Genomic DNA, 25,476 nt, shown 5'->3' on the forward strand with positions numbered 1-25,476 from the left:
ATCCAGTGTGCTCAAGCCCCCTCCACGCTTCTGGTTGGCAGTCCCTGAAATGCAGAGGCCAGATGGGGGTGGGCAAGGGGAGGATGCACACATGGTCATTTGCATCTTTGTGCATCCTCAAAGGATAAGAAGAAAGTTGAAACCTTGTCTAGGTTTGGGAATTTGGAATCTCTAATGTCCAAAAGGCAATAAGCTTTATTAGTGCCACCTTGCCACTCACCAAGGAAATAAAATGGAGCCCAGGAGATAAAATGCTCAGTAGGACCCAGAAATAAGATTTAACGTCATTGTATTTATTAGGTTCTGAAACAATACACATTCACATCCTTTTGAATACAGTACATTTGGCACAATAATGTTTACAATGAAATAACACTAATGAATGGCAAGAGATTAAAATTACATCCCGAAAGGAAAAAAATGTACAAATAAAGCATCACAATACAAAAAAAAAAAAATCCCTAAAGTTGAATACATTTTATATTTAGCCAGAATTATTTTGCACATAATTTAAAAAGAGGTAATTTTTTAGCCTTCTTTTATTTTTAATGTAAGAATGCATTTTTTTCACCTTTGGAGGAAAAAAAATTATTTCCACTTCACGAAGTCCATTGAGAGAACACAGGAGAACAGCTATCCTTCATGTATTTTTTTGGCTTGTTTTTTACACTCCCCTCCTTTTTTGTCTCAAAAAAAAAAAAGAGTGAGCAAGCTAGTTGGAAAGATTAGAAAGAATTAGCAGAAATGTAATAGTGTGTCTGCTTTCAAACTCTTGTGAAAACCGAAATGAAACAATGAATATTCAAGGAACATACAAGCTCTGTTCTATAGACTACATAGGATTTGAATCTGCCTGTATGAGAACTTGACCAGCTTTAAAGCAGGAGGCATCCCAGTCAGTCCCGCTCTGGGGGCTGGAAGGGGGCATCTTTGAGCCAGGCAACCTGCTTGAGTGACTGCTTGGAGCTGCTGGGTAGAATGTATTATTATTTGTCTTCCAACAAAAATGCCAGCTGTCCTGTAGGAAGGGCCCAACCCCTGCTGACATGGGAATATTTTGGACAAGGCCGTTAGGCATGACAGTTTAAGAGCTTGCTTGGTCGTTCAATCAACAGGGTGAAGGAAGCAGAGAAGAAAACAGAGAGCAGTAGTGATTCATGAGTAAGATGGGCAGTATTGTCATGTTTTCCTAAAAAATGAGATGATGCCACCATGAAGATGTTTCTGTGCTTGTCCTCAACTCCGGAAGATAGTCTCCCCTACTATGTCAAGTTACCGAAGATAAATTAAATTAATCTACTGTTCTTCATCTCTTCACTGGTATGCTGAACACACAAATTGATATAGCATAATATTTGAAATTATAACAAGAACAGATAATAATTACACCTGAGTTTTTTCAAAAATCAAAACAAAAGAGAAGTGAATGTCATCACTAGTAACCAAGGCCACGACTAGCCAGATGCAAATATGGACACCAGCTCTGTACAGGCTTGAGCTAGTCACTGTCCAAACTTTGAAACAACCATCCAGAACATTCCTTTCTCTTTCCCATCTCTATCAGGACATAATAGAGCACAGGAGAACTATATGTGAGATTTAATATAGCTTAATACATGTTTACATCTTTTAAAATAAACCAAAATGAAATAAACAATGTGAAGAACACCCCTCCTCCCTCCCCCTGCCTCCCAGAAAAAGAAAGAAAGAAGGAAACACATCTTATCTCTCGGTAACTTGAACCAATACACTTACAGAGTATTGCACCTGGACATTATTATAATTATTCTTTCATAGACTAAAGTTTATAATATGCCTGAACATGCAGCAGTTGATACCTCTAAATTCAATGAATTAATTCCACAGGCCTTGCAGCAAACACTACATACAAAAAAATCTCAAATGTACAAAAGGCAAAAAGCTTCATTAGTGCCACTTTGCCACTCACAAGTATATATATTTAGGGGCAGCTGGGAAATCCACGTGCAATCGTTGGAATGGATTCCATTCCCTGCTAAGTCAGTTCAGTGAAATAGATAATCCAACGACCTCCGGGAAACATAACACACAAAGCCACAGAGAATCCTCGGAAATCAAAGAACGTAACACTGGTAGCATATCTACAGGAGGTAACATCACATCCATTATCTAGTGTCCATACGAGTTTCCCTTGCATGTCACACAGAAACAGCACTCTGAGAGCATCTTGCCGCCCTGTCCGTGCTCCAGTAAGCCACGCTTCAGTCTCCTGATACTCTCTACATAACCCATGTTTCGCCTCATGCTGCTTGTTCCAAAAGCGGATATTTTATATTTAACTTTACATGTTTAATGTTTAAAAACCACAACACAGTAGTACTATCATTTGGTGGAAGTGCGCAAAAATCACACACTGCTGCAGAAAATAAATAGAGTTGATGCTGGGGATTCAGGATGAAACTGGAGAGAGAATCTGGGAGCTGAGTTTTGCTAGAATCCAGGGTCTTGACCACTCTGCGGGGTAGCCCTGGAGTTCAGGCAGAACTTGAACAACAAAGAGCTCTACTAGTTTCCTTTTCTCTCAATTCAGAGCCCCCAGGTGCCACAAAAGCATTAAGAGCATACACCATGGATGATGATTTTCTCATTGTATATTAGCCCTTTAATATCTACCTGTATTAACACTGGACTTTATTTCTTTTGGCCAATTAGAAAGCAAATTTGATAACCTATTTTTGAAATGTTAATAGAGTTCAAATGAAATTTCCTTTTCTATGGAGAGCGATTTCTTCCACAAGATACATGCTTATACAACTTTGGCATGCCCCAAATCTAAAACCAAAGCAAATGACAATGAGCCATTCCAGAGCAAACCAACACAGGGAGCCGATCAGGGTGTCTTCCAACCTCTCTCCTTCCTGGGCACACCCTGAGGGTGCTCACCCTTGGGCCGAAGAAGCACCAGTCTCTTCTTCTCTTCTGGATAGAATGGCAGAGGGTGGCAGGTGGTGGGTGGGGGACTGGAGTGACGAGAAGCAAGAATTGTCAGGACTCTATGCTCAAAAACAGAGCCAGAGTCTTGCTTGCCTTTTTTCTTCCTTCTTTTATTTGCAGTAAAAGACCTGAAGTTCCTTCCTTACCAGAAGCCCCCAAGGAGCAAAGCCAGGCTTGCCAACAGACCAAATTCAGCAGTGGGTCCAGTGAACTGCTGAAGCCGCACATTTCTGCAGTACAGGTGAGACGAGAACCAAGAGTGCCTTCTGGTCATCAGGTGGAGGGGGAGGAGGTGGCCCCGGGATGAGGGAATGCAATAAATAGAGGGTGGACAAGGGACTGGGCTCCGGGCAGAAGTAGTTCAAGACCATCTGACGGGAAAATAGGAATCTTCCCGGCGCCCCGGCGTGCAGCATCACCAGACTTCACCGGGAGTGGCTGCTCAGGGCATCAGGTCTTCACCAAAGTAGGAGAAGCCTTTGAATTCCTCCTGGTTGATCTGTTTCACAATCGCTTCGTCCACGAGTGTGAGTACTGGCTCTTCCCGGGTAAAGTCTTGGTCAAAATTATTGACGTCTCTTTTGGTTTTCTGTGGGAAGATAAAAGAAAGCACTGATTCTAGGCTGACCTTCTTCCCCAAAGCCCCCCACAGGGAGTGGGCATTGCGCTGACCAGCCTGTTGCCAAAGCAGACCTCTAGCTACTGAGAGCAGACATTGAGCTGTTTCAATGCGGCAACGATGAATGGCCCCAGGACCACGAGGTGACGGAAGACTTGGAAAGGAAGAATGAGGTCAAGTGAGAAGGAAGAAGGGGTGAGAGGTATGATGGAAAAGCAAGGAAGTGGGATTCCCATAGACTGTGTGTGTGCATGTTCGGACATTTTCCCATTCAGCATCTGCCCTAACCCTCTGGCTCCACTGAGTCCTCCCTTTCTGTGATCCAGGGAATGAACTTGAACTGCCCTCCTGCGAGGTCTCCAGTGGTCTTTCTTCCATAAGGGTAACCATCACCACCCCATCACCTTACCATGGCTCCTCTAGATGACATCTTCTCTACACACAGGGGGATGCATGGAATGGGGGGTAGGACCGTCTTCTGGGAAGCCTACCTTGAGCCTCACCTGCTATCATCCTGAGTCCTTCTTTGTGCTCCCACATTATTTCTATTATAGCACTCAAGACACTGACTTGCAGTGAACTGTTAATGCTTTTGTCCTGTCCGTGAGCTCCTTAAAGGCAGAATCCTTGTCTGGCTCAACCTTGGGTTCCTGGCAGTCCACTAAACTAAGCATCTGCTGAGTGAATGAATACATCAGCAGGCCCACCACTGACTCTCCAGGTCACAAGGACCCATACCTAGGTGGAAGTTCAAGTTGCCAAAATTGCGCTTATGGTCTGTGGAGGGGCGGAGGGCAGTGATCAAACAAACTCTGGGTTTTGGAGAAAATCAGGAAGTAAGAATTATTCTCTCTGCCTTTGGGGGCTCCCTGCTGGGTTGGGGTCAGTATCCTTTCTAGCACACACTGCAATGGTGAGAAAAACTTTCACGGAATAGTGGTACCTGGCTGAGACTTGAAGAATGAATTACCATCATGCTGGTAGAGACGGGAAGAAGGCATCCTGGCAGAGAGAAAGATGGGACAAAGGCAGGGGTGTGGGGACACGAAAGATGTGTATACAGAACAATGGGTTGGTCAAGCTGTTTGTGACAGAGTGCAGCGCAGGGATGGCGGCAGATAAGGGTGGAGTCCAGCTGAGAGACCTTCAGCACCAAGTCCCCTCGCCCTTGCCCTCTGCAGTACGGTACTGCGATGACTGAAGGAGTTCTGGCAAGATTTTTTCAGACATTGATGAATTGGCATTATCCAGGATTAGTGCCCTGGATGATGGAATAACTCTTATGGTGACTATTATTATCTGTAGAATAAATATTAACATATGCTATGTTCTATGGAAATCAGTTACCTAAAAGGTTAGTGATAGTCTGTGTAAAAGTAGTCTTGAGACAAAGCTATATTTTGTACCCTGCTCTGGGAGAGTCATCATGCATGTCAGCAAACGAAAGGGTGTGGGACACCCTGCAGTCAAGAAAACCCGGCTGATTTGATTAAGGCCGGTCTTCCTCAGACTTGACGGAAAACTTTTTTTCTTAAAAAAAAAAAAAAAAGTATATATATGTATTTTAATATATTTATATATTTATTTATAATTTATTTATAATATATATTTATATATTTTTATATATAATTTATATATTATATATCATTTGTATATATTTATATATATAAATAAATATATATATAAATAAAGTGGACCACTTTATTTAAAGATTCTCTTAGATTCTTTTTTGATGTGGACCATTTTTAAAGTCTTTAATGAATTTGTTACCATATCGTTTCTGTTTTATGTTTTGTTTTTTTGGCCATGAGGCATGTGGGATCCTGGTTCCCAGACCAGGGGTCAAACCCACACCCCCTGTATTGGAAAGTGAAGTCTTACCGTGGACTGCCAAGGAAGTCCATTTTTTTTTTCCTAAATAGTTTCTCAATATCTGTCCTGGGAGCAAAGTTCTGCAGAACGTGGTTTGGGAAGTGCCACTTTACAGAGCATGTTCATGTTCATTTGCTTATTGATCCTTGGTACAGGCAGGTGTTATTATCTTGATTTTACAGATGTGGAAACTTGGCTCACAGAGGTTTGATCACTTGCCCAGAGTCACCCAACTGAGTTCAGAGTGAGGCCAGACTCAAGTCCAGCTCTCAGCATGATGCCTCTCATGGTGCAGAATATTTGGAGAGCTGGACACTGGAGACATGGGAAGGCATGGCCAGGCTCAAATGTAACCAGGAGACCTTTAGGTCAAACTACTAGGCTGAAGTAAAGCCAGAAAGGCTTGCTAGTAAGCCAGCATGGTGGGAGAGGGCTGTGGATCAGGGAGAGTGGTACACAGTGAGGTGAACTTGGCAGGGGCGGCTGTTTTTAAACTGTCCCAGATTGAGGTCCGAATCAGACAGACACCACGGAGAAGAGAGGAGCTAATCTTTCCCATACTGCAGCCCCCCTCAGTCCTGCTGGCATCTTCTCTCTGGCCTTGAGCCACCAGAGCTTAGTAGGGATCAGAGACCTTGGAGGCGGGGACAGAAAGGGAACAGAGGAAAGCCACAGGGGCGGAAACAGTCCGTGCAGCAGAAGGGGGTGTGTGCCGCCCCTGAGATGAGAAAACTGAGGAGTGGCTCAGCCATTCCTACAGGAGGGCTGGCTCCAGGTAAAAGAGGATGACACGTCCTCTGTCTCCAGCATGCACAGAGCAAAAGGCAAAGGGGGGCCTGCGTGGAGAGAGACGTCAGAGGGGAACCACAAAGCCCACCTCCACAGTGATGCATGTGGCACGTGGGGGCAGCTGCCCGTGAGAGGGTGTGAAGACTCCCTCCTGAAGGTCTCCGTCACAGGAGAGGGGTTCACTTTGATTCAAGAGGGGTAACAGTGTGTGGCCCACAGTGCTGGGGGAGGAGCAGGATGGGGAGGAAGGCGATGGCAGCATGGGAAGCACCAAGTATCATCCCAGATGGTGACCAAGAGGCATCCTCAGCGGGGGCAGGAGGAGAGGGAGTTGGTGAGGACAGAGCAGAGAACAGGGCAGAAGGGAAACTCAGTTTGAATGCCACTGATAGTGGGCTATATCCAGGACCTTTCAGGGGCAGGACCCCCTCGTTCCAGCCTCCTCTGCACTGGTCACTAGTGGGGGCGGGGGGCCGGGATATAGGGAACCTCGGGAAACTTGTAAAGGCTTTGGCACTGACTCCCCTGTTTAACTTCTTGTGCTTCACCGTTCAGGCATTTGAGTCCACTAGTCATGGAAACTGGTTTCACGTCCTGAGGTCAACTGAGCATAGTGATGGAGCTAGGTTCCACAGGATGTCTGAATGTCCCAACTTGCTGGCTGCCTACCAGAGAGCCAGGCTCAGTCAACACGGCTAGGGACATCTTTTTCCAGGTACATGGTGGGCTGGCTTGGGGAGCAATCAAGCTCAGCTCCGGGCTTTCCAGGGGTCCCAGAATCATTGGTGGCATGCGAGCGAGTGTGCCATTCCTCAAGAACTCTATGGAAGAACCTACTTGGCGCATGCACCCCTTATGCTACCTGGCCCAGGCCTTATTTCCCTTGGAGACATCTTAGATCCTTGTCAGTCATTCATTTCCATTCATATAACTAACAGTTCCTGACTATTAATTAACCTCAGAGGCTTAGGGGGTTTTCCAGAGCAAGTACCTCTGAGGAGCCCATCCCATGTTAATGGCAGGCAGGCAGCCTCACAGTCTCACATTTAGAGGACCGGGGACCATATCCTTTACTCACTGGTTTCACTCTTTGGAAAGCTGCTGTTTCCCTTAAAGAGCAGGTACGGGACTCATCTCCAGGGTTCTGATGGACAATTCCCTGTTTACCTGAATCTTCAGTCATCCCATTAGCCTCCTTCATGTCTACACACCTGACTCTTAGCCCCCACCCCACAGCCTGAGAGGTGACACTGGGACACAAGGAACAACCTTCTAACTCTTCACACCTTATCTCCTCCATGCAGCCCTTCCCACAGCCTCTGACCCACATGGAGGGGACACCGCATGGAGGAGGAGAAAGAGCACTGGCTGACCTCCCATCTTGGTACCTTCCCCTTCCTGGTTTGATCATATTGTGAAGGAAACCTCTTTGAGCCTTGGTCTTTTCATCTGTAAAATGGGGAGAAGCCCTATGAGAGCCTTGAGGACTGAGTTAGATGCCAGATGTGTGGTGCCTCAGTGCAAATCCTGACATAGTGGCACCCAATAAATGTGAGCTCATACCCAGCCTCTTAGTCTTAGCACCATGTGCCCTGGGCATGCCTCATACTCAGCTTGGCTGGATCTCCAGTGCAGCCCAGGGGTGCCATGAGCTTTGGAGTGCAGCGCCTGAGCTCACATTTCTCTGTGTGCTTTCAAATCCTGAACTAGTGCTGAGCCAGGGCCTGCCTGGATATCCTGGTCTTCCTCCAGCCACTGAGATTCTTCCAATGGCCCCCTACTGCTCTTGGAAAAAGCACCAGTTTCTTAATCACTTCTAAGGCCCTTTGGGATCTGGTCCCTGCCCACTCACCCAGCTTTATCTCCTAGGCCCTATGGAACCATGAAGTTCTTTGGACGTGCTGGCTTCTTCCTGCAGCCAAGCTTTTGATCAGCCAGGCCTCTGCCTGGAGCACCCTCTCCCCTCTTTGACTTCTGCCCCATGTCCTCTCACCTCGCTGACTTTGGCTCGCCTTCCATCTTGGCTTAGATACCCTGCCTTCGGGAAAACTTCTCTATCTCTCCAGGCCTCTTCTTGGGGTCCTGTCATCTCCCCTAACTTTTATCACAGCACTTGCATCCTGGGTGTCCACCTCCTTTTGTGATTAATCTGTGAGCTCCTGGGGGCAGGGATCAGGTTGAACTCAATGTTCCATCCCCAGGCTGGTGCACTGCCTGGTACATAGTGAGTGCTCAATAAATAACTGAGAAAAAAGATTGAATGTGTGTCTCTTGCTACCGCTTTATCTAAAGCCACTGAAGTGACCTGGACCTGAGGCCCTCTTGTGCCAGTGGGTGCTTTTGTTTAGAGAAGGCTGAGGGCTGACTCACAAAGAGCCCAGAGCAGGGTGCCCTAGCCCATGGCAGCTCCATAGGGCCCTGAGAAAGTGGCTGGTGTAGGCCTGGTTAATAGGGTTTCCTCTGCCATCAGCAGTCAGCCTGGGCCACTAAAGTTCTTCAGTTGCTGGTATGAGACAGAAATGAAATGAACCAGGGTTTGGGCAAATCCCATTGAGACAGATAGGCTAAGAGAAGTTGGGGATTTTGTGGGTATGTCCCTAACCCCCGCTATTGGTGTCAGGGGTAAACAATACTCCTCTTCCCTTGGGCTTCCTTCAGAAATCAGGTCTTAGATCTGAGGGGTCTAGGGCTGACCTGGGGGGAAGGCACACTTCTGGCTTCTGCAGTGGGGGAGTGAGGCAGTGCTTATGGAGACAGAGTTATAGCACTCTAGAGTCTTCTGAGAAATTGTATCTGAGAGGCAAAGCTGATGGACCTGTCTGTTAAATCACCCTAAGGCCGTGGAGGACTCAGCCAGCTGTGGACGTTTGGACTCCAGTGCGGACGTGGGCAGGCTGCCTGAATGCTTGCTTCCTGTCTGGCTGGCGCAGTTCTTTCAGAGCCCTCACTGAACTGAAATCATAAACACAAGCTTTCGGAGAAGCCAGTGATTTCTGCTTCTGTCTTCATCTGATTATGAGGAGATAACAGATGACTTTGTTCTAAAGTGCCGAGAAAACTCCCTGGTCTTACAGGCCGGGGCCTGGGGCTATAGTCACCGTGCTGGTCCCAGACCACCTCTTCATCTCTGCCTGGCATGACAGCAAGGGCACATAGGCAACAAAGTGACCACAAGCCAGGGTCCTGGCCCCATGAGTGTGACAAGAACCTGGGAGACAAACTATTCCTGGGGATACATGCTGTCTCGATGTGGTGTCCAAGAATCCAGCTTTCAGGTTCCAGCTCCCTCTTGAGTCTCCCGGCCTCCAGCCTCCCTCCAGCTCACCCTCCTTTCCCAGTCCCACAACACTTCCTGGAACATGCATTTCCCCCCCCCCCTCCTAATATATTTATGTATGTCACATTTTCCTCTCATATCCCTCAAGGTACCAGTTGCAAAGCAGGGCACACAGCAATCCCTTCATATTCATTTGCTCAAAATCCTTTTACTCGAACTTAAAATGCCTCCTAGCTTTGAAATGTCCCAGTATGCTTATCTAAGCTCTATTTTCTTTGAAATGTCAATATGCTTATCTATCCTCAAAGAAAAAGGAAACATATAAATAATTAGAATGCTTGCTCAATATCAATTAACTAGATTTTAGATATACATATGTATTCATTCAGTTCAGTTCAGTCGCTCAGTCATGTCCGACTCTTTGCGACCCCATGAACCGCACAGCACACCAGGCCTCCCTGTCCATCACCAACTCCCGGAGTCCACCCAAACCTATGTCCATTGCCGCTGCTGCTGCTAAGTTGCTCCAGTCGTGTCCGACTCTGTGCGACCCCATAGACGGCAGCCCACCAGGCTCCGCCGTCCCTGGGATTCTCCAGGCAAGAACACTGGAGTGGGTTGCCATTTCCTTCTCCAATGCATGAAAGTGAAAACTGAAAGTGAAGTCGCTCAGTCGTGTCCGACTCTTTGCGACCCCATGGACTGCAGCCTACCAGGCTCCTCCATTTATGGGACTGTCCAGGCAAGAGTACTGGAGTGGGGTGCCATTGCCTTCTCCACATGTCCATTGAGTCGCTATTAATTAAACCCATACATTTTCATAGTATATGTGTATATCTTTATACACACGTTCACCTGTGATGTTAGATGAAATAGGAATGTAAAACTGCATAGTGTCTTGCCTGACAAAAATAGGGTTGGGACACAAATTCAAGTTAACTATCATTTGCCTTGAAATTTCTCTCAACATATTCTTCTATCCCTTTCCCAGTTTTCCTTATAGAGAACAGAGTAAGACACACAGAGGGCTGCCCATGGAACCTTTCACAGCACCTATCTTGCCAGGGAGGTGTTCTACCATTCTTTAATCCATTTCCTTCTTAGAATGTGGTGGCCAGAACTGATGGCTTGATCCTTGACTCTGTGTTCTGAGCAACGCTAAGGGCAGTCAGTTTCTACTTGGTGGAAACCCTCAAATTAAACCATTGTCTAAGATAGTGTCAGTGTTTTATCATTTATGGAGTAACTGTGATAACACAGTGATGCTCTTACAACTTTACCTATCCAGTTTAACCTTGAATGAGTTGAACTGTGTCTCCCTCAAAAGCTATGTTGAAATTCTAAGCACCAGCACCTCAGCCTTATTTGGAAATAAAGTCTTTGAAAATGTAATCCAATTGAGATGAGGTCATCAGGGTGCGGCCTAATTCAGCATGACTGGTGTCCTTATAAGAAGGGGAAATTTGGACACAGAGCTCAGACATGCACAGCGGGAGGACCTGATGAAGAGACACAGGGAGAATGCATGTGAGGAGTGGAGGGATGTGGCCACAAGCCAAGGGACATCTGGTACCACCAGAAGCTGACAGAGGCAAGGAAGTCTTCCTTCCCCTCCAGGTTTCAGGGAGAAACCTGATCTGCAGGTGCCTAGATCAAAGACTAGAATGATCACATTTCTATTGCTGTAAGCCACCAGTGTGTGGTACTTCATGGTAGTCCCTGGAAACTAACACAAACCCCAATCTTCTGAAATAGATTTTTCACATCTGAATGTCACCCTTGACATTTAACCTTGATTTCCTCTTATGGTGGGACTTATTTCTAGCCTGTCAAGATTACCATTAATAACGATTCTGTGATTTACCTTTCTGGATCTCAGTTTCTTTACCAAGAAAGTGGGGATAATAAATCTACTGAGTTTGCTGATTGCATGACAGCATACAAGTAAACCTCATGTAAACTAGAGTTTATGTTAGAAAGTACTATATGAATGTCATTTTAATTCTATCATCTAGCTCATCTGCCATATCCTTCAGCTTTGTTTTGTTTAAGTAGTTTTGATCCGGACCATTTTTAAAGTCTTTATTGAATTTGTTGCAATATTGTTTTGTTTGCAAGGCATGTGGGATCTTAGCTCCTCCACCAGGGATCGAACCCCTACCCCCTTCACCCAGAAGGTGAAGTCTTAACCACTGGACTGTCAGAGAAGCCCCGTCCTTCAGCTTTTTGTCATCCTAAAATTTGATTGTCATGCCTCCCCTCTATCAAGATACATATAAAAATATTGTATAAGGTAAGTTCAGGCTCAGAACCCTCTGATCTGCCCTCTACAAACAGCCCTCTCATAAAGCTGACAGAACCAGTCTCACCAACACACTTTGCGGGTATGGTTGTTAAATTCATTGTTAATCAACCAGCCACGGTCACTTTTTCCATCTGGTTCAGGAAGATGATATCAGAGACTTTCAACTGTCTTGCTGGAATAAAGATACACAATGCCTGCAGCATTTCTCTGATCTATTAGTCTAGAAATGAAGTTAACTGGCTCCCAGCAATTATCATTTTCCCCTAAGTGTCCACAAACCATCTTCTCATAAAACCTTCTAGAAATCTGCTTTAATCATATCCATCTCAGAGTATCCCAAATGTCATTTTCTCTCTTTTTGAATACTGGAAGCCTGTTTGCCCATCTCCCATCATTTGGTACCACTGCTCTATTCCGTCAAATCCCAACCACCAAACAGTGGGCATGGTTAATTCTTTGCCAACCTGAAAGGTAACTCACCTGGGCCTCTGAGATGGCTTTTAACCTCAGTTGCATAACAGAACCACCAGGGAACTTTAAATGAAAGCGATGCTACCCCCATCCCAGAGATTTAACTGCTCTAGGATCTGGCCTAGGTGAGTTATAGCTCCCATCTGACTTCATTAGATATAATTCATTAATCTACTTCACATGGGTTTCAGTTCACCTAACAGTGGTTTCTGCCCTAATCTTTGTACAATGAAGATATTTCTCTTTGGGAAAAAATTAGAGGCAAAATAACAGCCTTGTTATTTGTCCTTGTTTTTTCCACCCTGCCAGGGCATCAGATACAAACATGCATCTGTATGGACACCTGGGTTTCAACCCCTATCTCGTGAACTAGAATGTCCAGGGGTAGGGCCCAGACCTGTTTTTTGTTTGTTTGTTTGTTTTTCTTTTTTTAAGCTCTGTGAATGATTCTGATGTGCATCCTGGCCAAGCCCCTCTGTATAAAGATCAGTGGATCTTTCTTTCTTCTTTTTCTTAGTTTCAAAAGGCTACTTTGTTGTCTGAAAGCCTATTTAGGGGCCTAACTGTTCTGGATTCAGCTTCCCCTCAAGGTCACACAATATACTAGCATTCCTTCTCAATTCCATGCCATTCCTCCACTTAGTTTATATTGATTGCTCTTTATAAAATCTGGACACCCAAGCGCCTACTGGCAAGCCACACTAGTTTCTTTAGATATTGCCCTCTGAGAGGCAGAATAACCTAGTGATTTAGCATGCATGTTAAACTTTATGGTCTTGGGTAAATCATGCAGTCTCCCTTGTGCCTCAGGTTCCTCGTCTGTAAAATGGGGATAATTAGTAGTCCTCATATACTTGTTATAAGGATAAGTGAAATAATGCATTTAAGTGATGAGAACGGTACCAAGCGGAGAGTGAATATAAATTATTAGTAATGCTTCTTTGTCACTATTGATCCAAAGGTATGATAAGAACAAACAGCATCATCTTTTGGATGATCCTTGGTCTCAGGTCATAGAATAATCATTGTTTCAACAGGGCAACCAGTGTGCGTTCATCTCCTACATAATCCAAACACTAGAACTCACCAGTCTTCTCTCAAAAGCTAAGAGCCAGAAGTGTGACCCACCCAAAAGGACCTTCCTGGATTTTTTATTGTCTTCCGACCCTTTGTCTTTCCTCTTTTTCACTGCATTTACATTTACAGTATGTACTTTTATACATCCGGGTGGGCTATCTTTAAACTTTCTGGAATAAAGTGAGATAAGAAAAACAAAAAGGAAGAAAGAAGATGAATGCTTTCAGCACTGCTGGCTATGGTGTCCTTTACCCTTTTCTCTGTAATGAGTAGGGGTGTGTGTCCACGGGGAGCTGTAGAGACAGGAGAAAGTGTGCAGTGCATGCCTCCCCCACGGACGCTGCCTTCAAGAACACAGAGCCTCCCTTTCCAGGTCTTCTGAATTCCCAGCAAACGCCCCAGATACATTTTAATGCTAGATTTCCTAATTTTTGCCAACTAAGTCGATTAAAAAATAGAGTAGCCTGGCTGAATGGGTCGAACAGTCCTCCAGTTTGTGACCTCTATTTAGTAAAGTTGTTTCTGCTTTTTAGGGGAAAAGATCAAGACCCATTTGCTTTTTAAGCACAAATGATTAGCTTCATGGCATTTAAAAGTGGGAAGCCACTTGGTCCCTGGCCCTTCTCTGGTCCACTGGAGAGAGTCACGGCAGCATGCTGACCTTTGTCGCTGGCACACAGAAATGAGGAGCCACCCAAGCACCAGGTCAAATGCCTCCACCCCCATGATCTGGTCCACAGCCTTATCTAAACTTTGCCTGAGGGAAAGTGGCTTCACTCCTGAGTGAATTTAATTTAAATGCATATTTTACTTTTTTATTTAAATTTTTTATTTTATATTGGAGTATAGTCGAGTAACAATGTAGTGATAGTTTCAGGTGAGCAGCAGAGCAACTCAGCCATACTTATACATGTATCCAATCTTCCTCCAAACTCCTCTCCCATCCAGGCTGCCACCTAACATTGAGCAGAGTTCTCTGTGTTACACAGTAGGTCCTTGTTGAGTATCAATTTTAAATATATAAATGTATTAATTTTTTTTTAATGGACAAAGTCTCTCAGACCATCAGGCATTCTGAACAATCAACTACAGTTGAATTCTATCAAATCCACTGCACGATGGAATTCAACCATTTCCCCCTCTCATTATTGTTTGCCAGACTATAAAAAAAAACATACACTTTTTACAAATTCTATTTGAAGAGTTGCATGGGAAACTCCTATCAGCTACCACTAACCTCCTCCCTCACACCTAGCTAATACCTCAGTGATCAAAGGAGTTTAGCCAATTACAGTTTGTCTATAAACTGGGGGTTTATAGGGGTGTATAGACTCAGTCTGTAGACTAATGCTGAAGTTCGAATACTTTGGCCATCTTATGTGAAGAGTTGACTCATTGGAAAAGACCTTGATACTAGGAAAGACTGCAGTTAAAAAGCAGAAAGAGGAGGCAGAGGATGAGAGGGTTAGATGGCGTCACTAACACAATGGACATGAATCTGAGCAAACTCCGGGAGACAGTGAAGGACAGGGAAGCCTGGTGTGCCGCAGTCCATGGGGTCACAAAGCGTGGACATGGCTTGGCAACTGAACAACAACAATAGACTCAGTTCTCTGTGATCTCCTTTACAGGGAAGGGCAGTTATCCCTGTTATAAAGAAGTTGTTACCAAACTTGGAACACTTGCTATGGTGCTTTTTTTTTTAGATTTGTTTTTTTTTTTTTTATTGGAGGCTAATTATTTTACAATATTATATTGGTTGGTTTTGCCATACATTGACATGAATCCGCCCCGGGTGTACATGACTTCCCCTTCCTGAACCCCCCTCCCACCTCCCTCCTCCCTTTATCCTCCCTCTGGGTCATCCCCGCGCGCCAGCCCCGAGCATCCTGTAACAAGCATCGACCCTGAACTGGTGATTCGTTTCACATATGACAACATACATGTTTCAATGCCATTCTCCCAAATCATCCCACCCTCACCCTCTCCCACAGAGTCCCAAAGACTGTTCTATACATCTGTGTCTCTTTTGCTGTCTCGTATACAGGGTTATCATTTGCATCTTTCTAAATTCCATATATATGCGTTAGTATACTGTATTGGTGTTTTTCTTTCTGGCTTACTTCACTCTGTATAATAGGCTCCAGTTTCATCCACCTCATTAGAACTGATTCAAATGCATTCTTTTCAATGGCTGAGTAATACTCCATTGTGTATATGTACCAGAGCTCTCTTATCCATTCGTCTGCAGATGGACATCTAGGTTGCTTCCATGTCCTGGCTATTATAAACAGTGATGCAATGAACATTGGAATGTTCACTGCTATGGTGCTTTTAAAACAAAATTTTGGGACAACTACTTGAAGGTTATTTGGAAGTCAGGGGTCAGTTTAGAAACCTACAGAAGCTTGAAAGGGGACCCTAAGACACAACTCCCTGAACCCCTTGCTCCCACAGAAGCAGGGAATGTGGTCCTTGATCAAGTGGGGAGTTTGTTGAGGTGACTTTCAAAGCTGCTTATACCTGTAAATTCCATGGCTCAATCATTTAAAGTAAGGTATTTCAAGCAAGACTTCTTGACCTGGGTTCCCACTCCCAGAGCACGAGCGGCACATTTTCTGTGAGGGGCCAGTTAGTGAATATTTTAGGCTTTGTGGGCCATGGGGCCTCTGTCACACCCACACACCTCTGCTGGGTGTCTAAGAAGTGGCCCTAGACAAGGTGTCAGTGACTGGGCGTGGCTGCATCCCAGGAACACTTTATTTATGGACACAGACATTTGAACTTCTTATAATGGTCAAGTGTCACCCAACATGCTTCCTCAACCACTGAAGAAAAATGTCAAACCCATTCACAGTCTGAGGGTTGTACAGAAAGAGTCAGTGGTTGGATTTGGCCAGTGGGCCAGAGTTTGCCGACTGCTGTGCTAGAGAAGGGACTTCAGGGCTTCCAAGAACCTCCTAAAATACAGTAATGCATGTTGTGTGGATGGGCATATTTGGGTTTTCCTGGAGGAGTTCACTGTAGCAGGTTCTGGAAGGGGTGCTGACTTCACTGCTAAGTTAAGAACCACAGATTGAAAAGCTTCCCCTCATACAAGGCCTGAAATTCTCTGTGGAATAACTCTCTGAGGAACCACAGAGAGAAGAAAACCCTGAGAAGCAGTTGCAGGACTGGAAATGTCTCCACTTGCTTGAGGCCCTTGTACCATGGAGGCTCCAACACAGGCTGTCGCCTTTGGCCTCTTGGAGCTCCACGCGAAGGCTCCCTATGAAAACAGCCGGGAAAAGTCCCAACACAGACTATGTATCCAAGGCTGCTCCAAGACCAGGCAGAACCACAGTCACAGTGTTTCTCTATTTCTTTCAGGGAAGGAGACGTTCCTGGGCGATGCTGGGGGCGGTGATGACGCCTGCCTCCTGAAACCCTCACAGCCTTCCAGCCTCCCAGGTTCGCCCAGGGCCACACGTGGCACACTGCTGGCTGTGTCTATTTGCCTTTAAAACTTGGTAATGAAAATACAGAGCATACATTTCAGCCAGGATTCATTTTGGCCCATGTGGTTATACGCTGCTCATGTCTGCATCATTTGTACAGAGCTCACTGGCCCTTGACGACATTCAGATTGGAGTTTTAAGTGGCCGAGAGGTGTCTCCAAGTGCCCCAAGAATCTTGGCTCCCTGGAGAGGCAGGCAGGGTCTCGAGGCGGGGTGGGACACCTACACCATCTGTCACTAGTGGTACCCGGCCCACAACCAGTGGACCCTGCTGAGTGCCCAGGTGATGGCCCAGAAGGAGAGCTCTTCTCATACTGGGGAGCCTGCCCCTCTCCAAGGCCAGCCGTGAGAGGAAAGAAGTATCTGTTTCCCTCTCAAATACTGCAAAGGGGCTTGAAATCATCCCTGAGCCCAGGAGGCCTCCATTCTGCTGCTGACAAGATGGGTCTATGAGCTGCTAATGTGGGAAAGAAATGTCCCTTTCTAGGGAACTGTCCCCAACCCAGGCTGGTCCCCCTCACATACCTGACACCTCCCTGTGCCCCTCTTTCCCAGCCCTCCTTGTAACCAGGGCTAAGAGATGACTTATTGGTTAACTGTCTCCTCCACAGGCTGGAGATTTGGCTTGGGTGTCTGTCATGCATTTCCAGCACCAGCACAGGGCTTGGCATGGCCCAGTCCCTCCATGTGGACAACATAATAAAGCGCAGCAACGGAGCCTTCTCTAGGCTGTGTTACAAAGCTTACCTGTCTGATTGGTTTAACCCCACACCTACCCGACGGGGAGGCAGTGCTGCCACAGCGGCTGCTGGAGGCCAGCACACAGCTCGCCCAAGGTGTGCAGGGTAGGGGAGGCAGGATGAGGTTCAGCCTGAACCGATTTCGGGCTGTGTCTCTGGAGTGTGTCATCCTGCCTCCCACTGAGAGCCATCACTGTGGTCACCTGTGCAAGAGGCTGAGGCTCTGAGCCCAGGCCGGTGGGCAGTCGCTGGCTCTCAATAGAGTTGTTGCTGCATTAAAATCCAACCAATCAACCAATAAGCAAAAATTGCCTTCCGCTCTGAGTCTCTCATGGTGCATGAGGCTGCCATCCCCACTAGACCCTTTGGGGTCATTTCTTCGACATGAAGGGTGAAGAGGACCACAGTCCTTTGAAATTCTTCATTATGACCAAGAATAGAAATACATTTTCTATGTAACCTAGTGAACATCACCTCATTCCACCACCCCCAAGTAAAGATGCAGCTCGCTACACTTCACCTTTATTCTACGTGATTGAGTCTGTGTTCTAGTCTCTCTACTTAGTTCTTTTGTTTTCTACTGTACGCTACCCTAGTCAACCCAATCCTAGTCTTCATTAAAAATGTTTTCTGCCTTAACCCTCTAAATTGATTTTATAACCCACTGAGGGGAAGATCCAGAAGTCGGGTAAAGGGGCACCCAGCAGAGTGTCTGGAACTGAAAATGTGTAGGAAATATAAGGTCGATACCCAGGAATAAAAAGTCTTAGGAGGAGACCGCATGCTACCTGCCATGGCCTGCCCTAAGCCTGAGCCCCCAGGCCAGGCTCTGCAGTAAGCTGGCCCCATGCGGCAGGGCGTGCAGCAGCAGGACCCATGGCTGCTCCCGCTGCAAGTGGGCAGACACAGTGGCAAAGCCAGCCCCACTCTGCCTCTAACCTTGGGGCCCTTTTTCATTTATCATTAACTTTTCAAAGTAGTGTCATCGTTGACAGCTGTTGAGTCTAGCTACTCTAGGGATGCTTTTTAGTACACAAAGAAGAAACTTTCCAATGGGTCCTGGCAAAAACCCTGATCCTCCACTGACCCATCTTTTCTCCCCGTATTTATGAAGATGCCCTGGATGGAGATCAAGTTCTCTTGGCCCAGGGGGAAGAGATGGTATTATGGCTCTGCCTACTGGCTTTAAAACGGCAACTGTAAACACTCTAATAGATGCCTCTCAAGTCAAGATGAGGTCACCCACCTTCTCTTACCATTCAAAAATTTCAGGTTTCCTAATGCAGGATCTTATCACCCCAAACTCCGAGGTGCACACTGGAACAGATATTAGGCCATAAAAAGTGAGAAGAGAATTTAGAGATGGAACTGGGAGAGAAACATTCTCTGGAGAAAACACTTGTAGAGCTACATAATTCATTCATTCATCCCACACAGATATACTGAATCCCTACTCTGTGCCAGGAGTTTTTGCTAGGAACACAGCTGTGAAAGAAACGGAGGCACATCCCTCCCCTAACACCTGAACCAGAGCTTGCTAATCGTCGCTGTAGGGTGACGGGCACACGGGGATTCTACTTTTCTTGCTACTTTTGTGCATGCTTGGAATTTTCCATAATGAAAAGTTAAACATATAAATCTCACACACTTGATGCTGGGTGAAAGAAGCCAGACATAAGAGAGTACATACAACATGACTCCATGTAGTGAGACTCTAGGAAAAAGAGAAGCCTCTTCTCCAGGGACAGAAAGCAAATCAAGGGCTGCTGGTGGCGAAGGCATCTGGGACTGCGTGGACATAGAGATGTTCGTACCTTCATGTACAAGTGGTTACATGGGTACATCCATTTGTTAGAACACATCAAAATGGACACTTTAAACAGGTAACTTTTAGGCTCTGTAAATGCGGTTACAATAAAGTTTAAAAACCACACACATCCCTGCCCTCACAGAGCATGTTAACATGGAGTAGCTGGGGCTCAGAGAAATCTTAGGGACCACGCAAGTACCTCACTTTAAGGGAAGGAGCAGAGAGACTCAGTGTCTTGTGCAGGGTCTCACAGACTCTCACAGTGGGGACCTGGACCCAGCCCAGTGACTTCTGTTTAGCTCACTGCCTGTAATACAAGCAGGGGCTAGGTTCTGGAACCCCCTGCTTTGGGGGGTATGGTATTCTGAGTTATCTGGTGGAACACCCACATCCCAGGCACCTGGGTACCTGTAGCCTGAATCTGTAACGTCTCCCTAGGAGGACCACCAATCCTGTTGTTTCCAGCAACTGTGAGGTGCCAGCTACTTAAGGGGAGGAGGAAGGAGTGGCTGAAATGCCAGTCAAGGTCTGGTTTATTTCCCAGGTCACCTCAGCTGACAATCCCCAGTCCAGGCTCATCTGTCCATCTCCCTGCTTCAGGCAATGATCATATCTCACTGTCCCCATCACTTGGCCCCTCCTCCACACCTAGCTGGGCTCACACACCTGAAATACTCTACTGACACCCAAGCTCTGTGCTCCAAGAAAACTTCTCTAGGGGTGGAGTAGGTCCCAGAAAGCAGGAGCCCAAATAACACGCAGGCTTGGAAAGATGCAGACCGGTGATCAGGCCTTTTCACTTTCTCACTTCAAAGAGACTGCGGTTGACGTGCAAACTTAACAAACCTTTACAAACCCAATGTGTGTTTGCTAGGCTCCAGAACTCTAGGATAATGTTTTAGCAAATGCCAGCTTGAGGGCTGGAAGACAGAGCCCATCCATGAGAAAAGCTTAATGTTCTGCTGTTATTTAGACGCATGTTACCCAGCCTCTGACCACTGCACCTCCATCCCTGGCTACAAGACGATCTGAAGCTTTGTCTGCAGAGATGGGCAGGTGGGCACTGCTCATCCACCTACGTGCCCCCCCAAGATGGGACCATCTACAAGATGGTGGGTGGGAAGTGGCTCCTGTGACTCACACCGGCCTGATCGGGGAGGAGGCTGTTTTCGAAACCTCAAAACTCCACTCCCAAAATTAAATCCTGGATTTTATCCTGTTGTGGTGGCTCAAATGGTAAAGTGTCTGCCTACAATGCGGGAGACCCGGGTTTGATCCCTGGGTTGGGAAGATCCTCGGGAGAAGGAAATGGCAACCCACTCCAGTACTCTTGCCTGGAAAATCCCATGGACGGAGGAATGTGGTAGGCTACAGTCCACAGGGTTGCAAAGAGTCGGACACGATTAAGCGACTTCACTTTCACTTTTTTCACTTTTTGTAGTCCTCAGGTATTCCGTGTTCAGTATCTCCTCTGCCATCTCAGCTCCTTACGTCACATGGTGACATGAAACTGTTCTACGTTCCTAGGGGTTCTTTTCTGCTATGTTTACATTCTCCACACCCAGGGCATCCCACAGGACACAAAGCACACACTCACTAAACACTGGCTAAAAAGAGCCACTCTGAATCCTGCCCTTCTCTTTTCCCTGTCATGCCTTTTCCCAGGAAGGTCTCTCTTCCTAACCCTTCCTGGAAACTCTCAAGAACCTTCCCTGATGCTCTTGCCCTTCCCCACTTCAGTCAGGAACAGCCTACTAGGTCCCAAGCTCCCAGATAGGATGTGTGTGTGTTATCTTAAGTGCTCACGGGGTGGAAAGGAGATTAAATTCAATATGCACTAGTTTGGTGAATCTACGACGATGAATCTCAATATAACAGCTATCAAGTCATAAATAAAAGATTTAGAGCTTATGGAAATGCCCTCCCCTGGGGTGGGGGGCTGGGAGGACCAGAGTGATACACATGTGGGCCCGCCAGTCCCTGGACACAGGGACGCTCCTGCAGTCAGAATTCTCTGAGAGAAATTTACTATGCAGAGTCAAAGACACCCCACTGAGGCTGTTTAGCTTAGAAATACTTGGGAAGCTGTGACTGCTACCATTTCAGGGCTGGGGCACTGAAAGTCACACAGCCGTGCTCAGCAAAGGCACAGTAAAGGTTGGATGATGGCAGGAACAGTAATGGTCATGGGCAAATTCACTGAATAAAAGGTGGGGAACCTTGGGATATTCCAAGGGGCAAAGGGCTTAAATATTGGTGTCCAGGGTGGATCACTGTCTTGCAGCTCCTCCTTCTGAGAACTCCCCCAGCTCAGACAGACCAGTGGCTCTGTCAGCAGTAAGCCCCAGGAGGCTCTCCAGCAGAGTCTAAACTGTGTTCTCTGCCAGTCTTTAGATGCCTTTCTGCTTGCGATGGATGGCTGCTCCCCTGCACACAAGGTGTTACCCTTCATCTGAATGCCTGGCTCCTCTACCAGTTTAGATCAGAAATATGGTCCAGAGTTGCCTCCCTCAGCTTAGACCCCTACTGTCTCCACCACCATCAGCATCAGCACCAGCCCCAGTACCCCCTGCACATCAAGGACTGTCCTAATCACTTCAAATCACCAGGTTTTCCCCTCCTGACAGCAACCCAGTATGGCAGATTTTATCATCCCTGTTTCATGATCAGCAAAAGTTCAGAGAAATGAAATGACTTTCTCAAGATTTGACAGCCCCAGTTGGAACCTGGTTGTATCTGATTCCACATCTCAGCCTTCAAATATTAATATCACACCACCTCCTGAAATCCTGAACTCTTGATTCTTGGAATCGTGGGATAAGAGGAAGAAGGGCTATAACAGGCTGGGTTGGGGGTAGTGAATGGAGGGAGACAGGAACCAAAATTTATCGAGAATCTGTAGTACGCAAAGCATCTGAGGTTTGTAAGCTAATCCTGCAGTAATTCTGTGAGCGGGTATTCTCAAGCCCATTATACAGATAAGGAGGTCAGGGTTCAAGAAGGCTAGAGGTGAATTCCTAGGTTCATATGGCTATCCTATGAGAGCAATTTTATTCCCACCCAAGTCCCTCTGGGGTGACAGCCAGTGCCCTGTCCACTGTACCATGCCACCACTTGGGCCAACCACCAAAAACAGGTTCCTGGACTTTTCCCATGCCCTCAGCCCTGGGCCAGCATCCTGGCTCTTGGAGGGACTCTGCAGCTTCTTGGAGGCTACGGGCTGTCACTCTGGCATGGACATAGGCCAGTGGGCTGTCCTCATATGTCTGTGGGGACTGACTGGGCCCCACTCCTGCCTGCCATGGGGAAGATGGGGACAGTCATTCATGGTCTCTGGGGCTCTGTCTTCAAGATTCAAACTTTCAGGAGGTCTTCAGCTAGTGGGCTGGCTTTAGTGAAAAGGGTTGCCTGTTCAGCAGGGCTCCTCCTCTGGCTGCTGAGTTGGTGAGGGTGTGAGGGTCTCAGGCCCACTTCCCAGTTTTCTCTCAGCACAGCCTGGTCATGCAGGAGCATGCAGGAAGGGCCTCCCTTGAAGGTCCCGCCATGCAGTGTGGATGGCTGGATGGAATAGATCATGAGGTTGAAAGGGGCCTCCGTGTCACCAGGCCTGAGGGCTCACCTACCTGGAGAGACTCCCCATTCTGGAGGCCTTACCTTAAAGAGGGACAATCACACTGAAGCAAACTTGAAAAGAGAGAACATGTACACAAAGAGAAATTTACTTGGCTGGCATTTCCCTTGTTGTTTTTGGCTTTCACTGAGGACAGGTGGGCTGTTGGGAAGGCAGACCTTTCCCTCCTCCACTGGCTTCCCCCCATTTCAGAGCTGAAGCCATAATCTCAGAGCCTCCTGCTTTTGGGGGACAGAATGGGAATACGCAGGAGGAGTGCTAGGAGTGAACAAAGTACCTCCATGATCTACAAGGTCGGATAATGCCCTTCAACCACACCAACACATCACTGCTGCCCCCTACGATCCCCAAGGAAGGCAAGCCCACTAGGATCACAAAAGCTAAATAGGCTGCTTTTAATGGCAGCAAATGATGCCCCTGTCTTGGAACCAAATCCCCAGTAAGACAGATGGTGAATTCCATATTGGAGAGTTTTTCCAGCATCAAAGGTCACAGATCCAGCTTTGCTGGCTTTTCCATTCCCCCACCCACCCACTGCTGTATGCCCTTGGTTGGAAGCAAGCCGCCCCAGAAAAACTGATTTGAGTGCACGATGGCACCAAGTCTCCAGTTCGGTGTTAATGGCACATCGCTTGTACAACATCAGTAGAGTATGGGAGTGGAGAAAGGGTGGATGGGAGGAGCATAAAAAGGAAAGTGGAGGAGGGAGGATATACAAGATAAGATAGCTGGGAGGAAAGATGAGAAGGAAAGCTCCACGCAGAAGCAAAGGCCACTAAAAAATGTCCTAGGGTGGGGTTAGCGCAAAGGGGTAAAAACCTGAAGGGAGGAAACCCAGGAAATACTGACAGCTGGTGAGTCAGGGCAGGGTTTAGACAGGGAGGTTCAGGCGCCAGGGAGCAGAAATCTCAGCTCAGCAAACATCTCAGGAAGGCAAAGGCCTAGAGGGAATAGCAGCCAATCGAAGTATGTGATGGAACCTGACCAGAGGCCAAATTCCAGCTATGAATCTGGACAATCTCCCCGGTGATATCTTTAGAGGGGTGAGGCTTCCTGTGGAGGGGATGGAAACCAGTTCTGGAAGCTGTTCTCCTGCCATATCCTCAACCCTTGTATGGGTGATCCAGGGACCCCAGCCTCCAGCTGAGACAGAATGGGCAGACATTGCAGTTTGCTGTGCCCACCCATGCTTAGGGGCTCTGTTTGTGCGGGGGAGTGGGGATGGTTAGGAACTCTGGAATACAGGCCACTAGGTTTTTTCTCTGCATAACTCCTAGACTGGATGATAGGACCTCACCCAGTCTGTTTCTCCAGCACCCACTACCAGACAAAACCAATTCCTTCCTGAATCAGATAGGCAGGATACCTGCTCCAACAACCCCTCGCCCCCTGCCAACTGCCTGGGGGCTCAGATTCAGTAGGGCCAGCAGAGCAGTGGAAAGCAGCTCTTCAGCAGGCTCCTGGGGACTGGTGGCATCCTGGTGTGACATCAGCAGGGCATGGGCAGGGAGCAAGTAGAGCAAGCCCAGAACAGAGGAGCCCTGGAGTTGAGCCACAGGCCCTTGACTGAACACCCTGGAGATCTTCAGCCTGATGAGATGGGGAGTCTGTGCATAGCTTCTGGAACGCATGCCCAGTGTCTTCTCTAGGCCACCACCAAGGTGCATAGCTGGAGATGCTTGATCATAGACTTGTCCCCTCCCTTCTCACAGTGGCTTTTTCCCTTTAACTTGGAGTCTGTCCCTAAGATCTAAGAAACTCACACTGTCCTTCACCGCTTGTGATCCACCACCTTGGCCACTTGTTCCCAATGTCAAACCAGTTTTTCTTCCTCTCTCTGACAAAACCATTCTTCCGTGGTTCTCATCGGAAGGCATCTGGTGTGTCCTTAAGTTATGTGACACCTGAAGCCCAAGGAGAGCCTGTCCTGTGTTGGAACTCCCTGTCCCAGGAGCAAAATATGACGTCTATGGGGACACACTTCAGCTTCCCAGGGTCTCTCCAATGACTTCTCACGTGTGGCTCTGTCTGTGGCTTATACTGACGCAGCTTTTGGAACACAGAGCCCTGCTCACTGCTGGCATCTGAGCCAGGCAGACCTCCACACCCCCAGGGAGAATCCTGAGAGGGGGTGATGGCTTATAAACACCTGTGTGAGTTTCCACATTGGCCCTACCAGGGCTTTCAGAGATGAGATACAGTATATCCGTCATCGCAGTGGGCTTTAATTCAACTTAAAACTTGTTTCTATTATACACAGCCCACAGATGACTCAGGAGGATGCCATTAACATTTTTCAGAGAAGAGTTTTCAATCAAGGGACAGATTTGGGATACCTTTTCAAGGTGCTAACTAGATGAAGACGGTTCTTTCCCGATTTTAATATTTCTCTGGAGAGAAATCTCTTGTCACAAG

General features: G+C 46.9%; 1 protein-coding gene across 2 annotated transcripts in view; it reads right to left on the reverse strand.

Annotated features, from left to right (window-relative positions):
• Positions 1-284: 284 nt before the first annotated feature.
• Positions 285-25,476, reverse strand: part of PRKCE (protein kinase C epsilon) — a 568,938-nt gene continuing 543,746 nt past the window's right edge. For both annotated transcript variants that reach the window (XM_088841505.1, XM_088841506.1), the window contains exon 16: positions 285-3,562. In XM_088841505.1, coding sequence (XP_088697631.1) covers positions 3,416-3,562 — 147 coding nt within the window. In that variant the 3' untranslated portion in view covers positions 285-3,415. The remainder of the gene's footprint in view (positions 3,563-25,476) is intronic.

The sequence above is a fragment of the Moschus berezovskii genome, chromosome 11, assembly GCF_049115385.1.
Source record: "Moschus berezovskii isolate FMDL1 chromosome 11, NW_MosBer_1.0, whole genome shotgun sequence".
NCBI lineage: Eukaryota > Metazoa > Chordata > Mammalia > Artiodactyla > Moschidae > Moschus > Moschus berezovskii.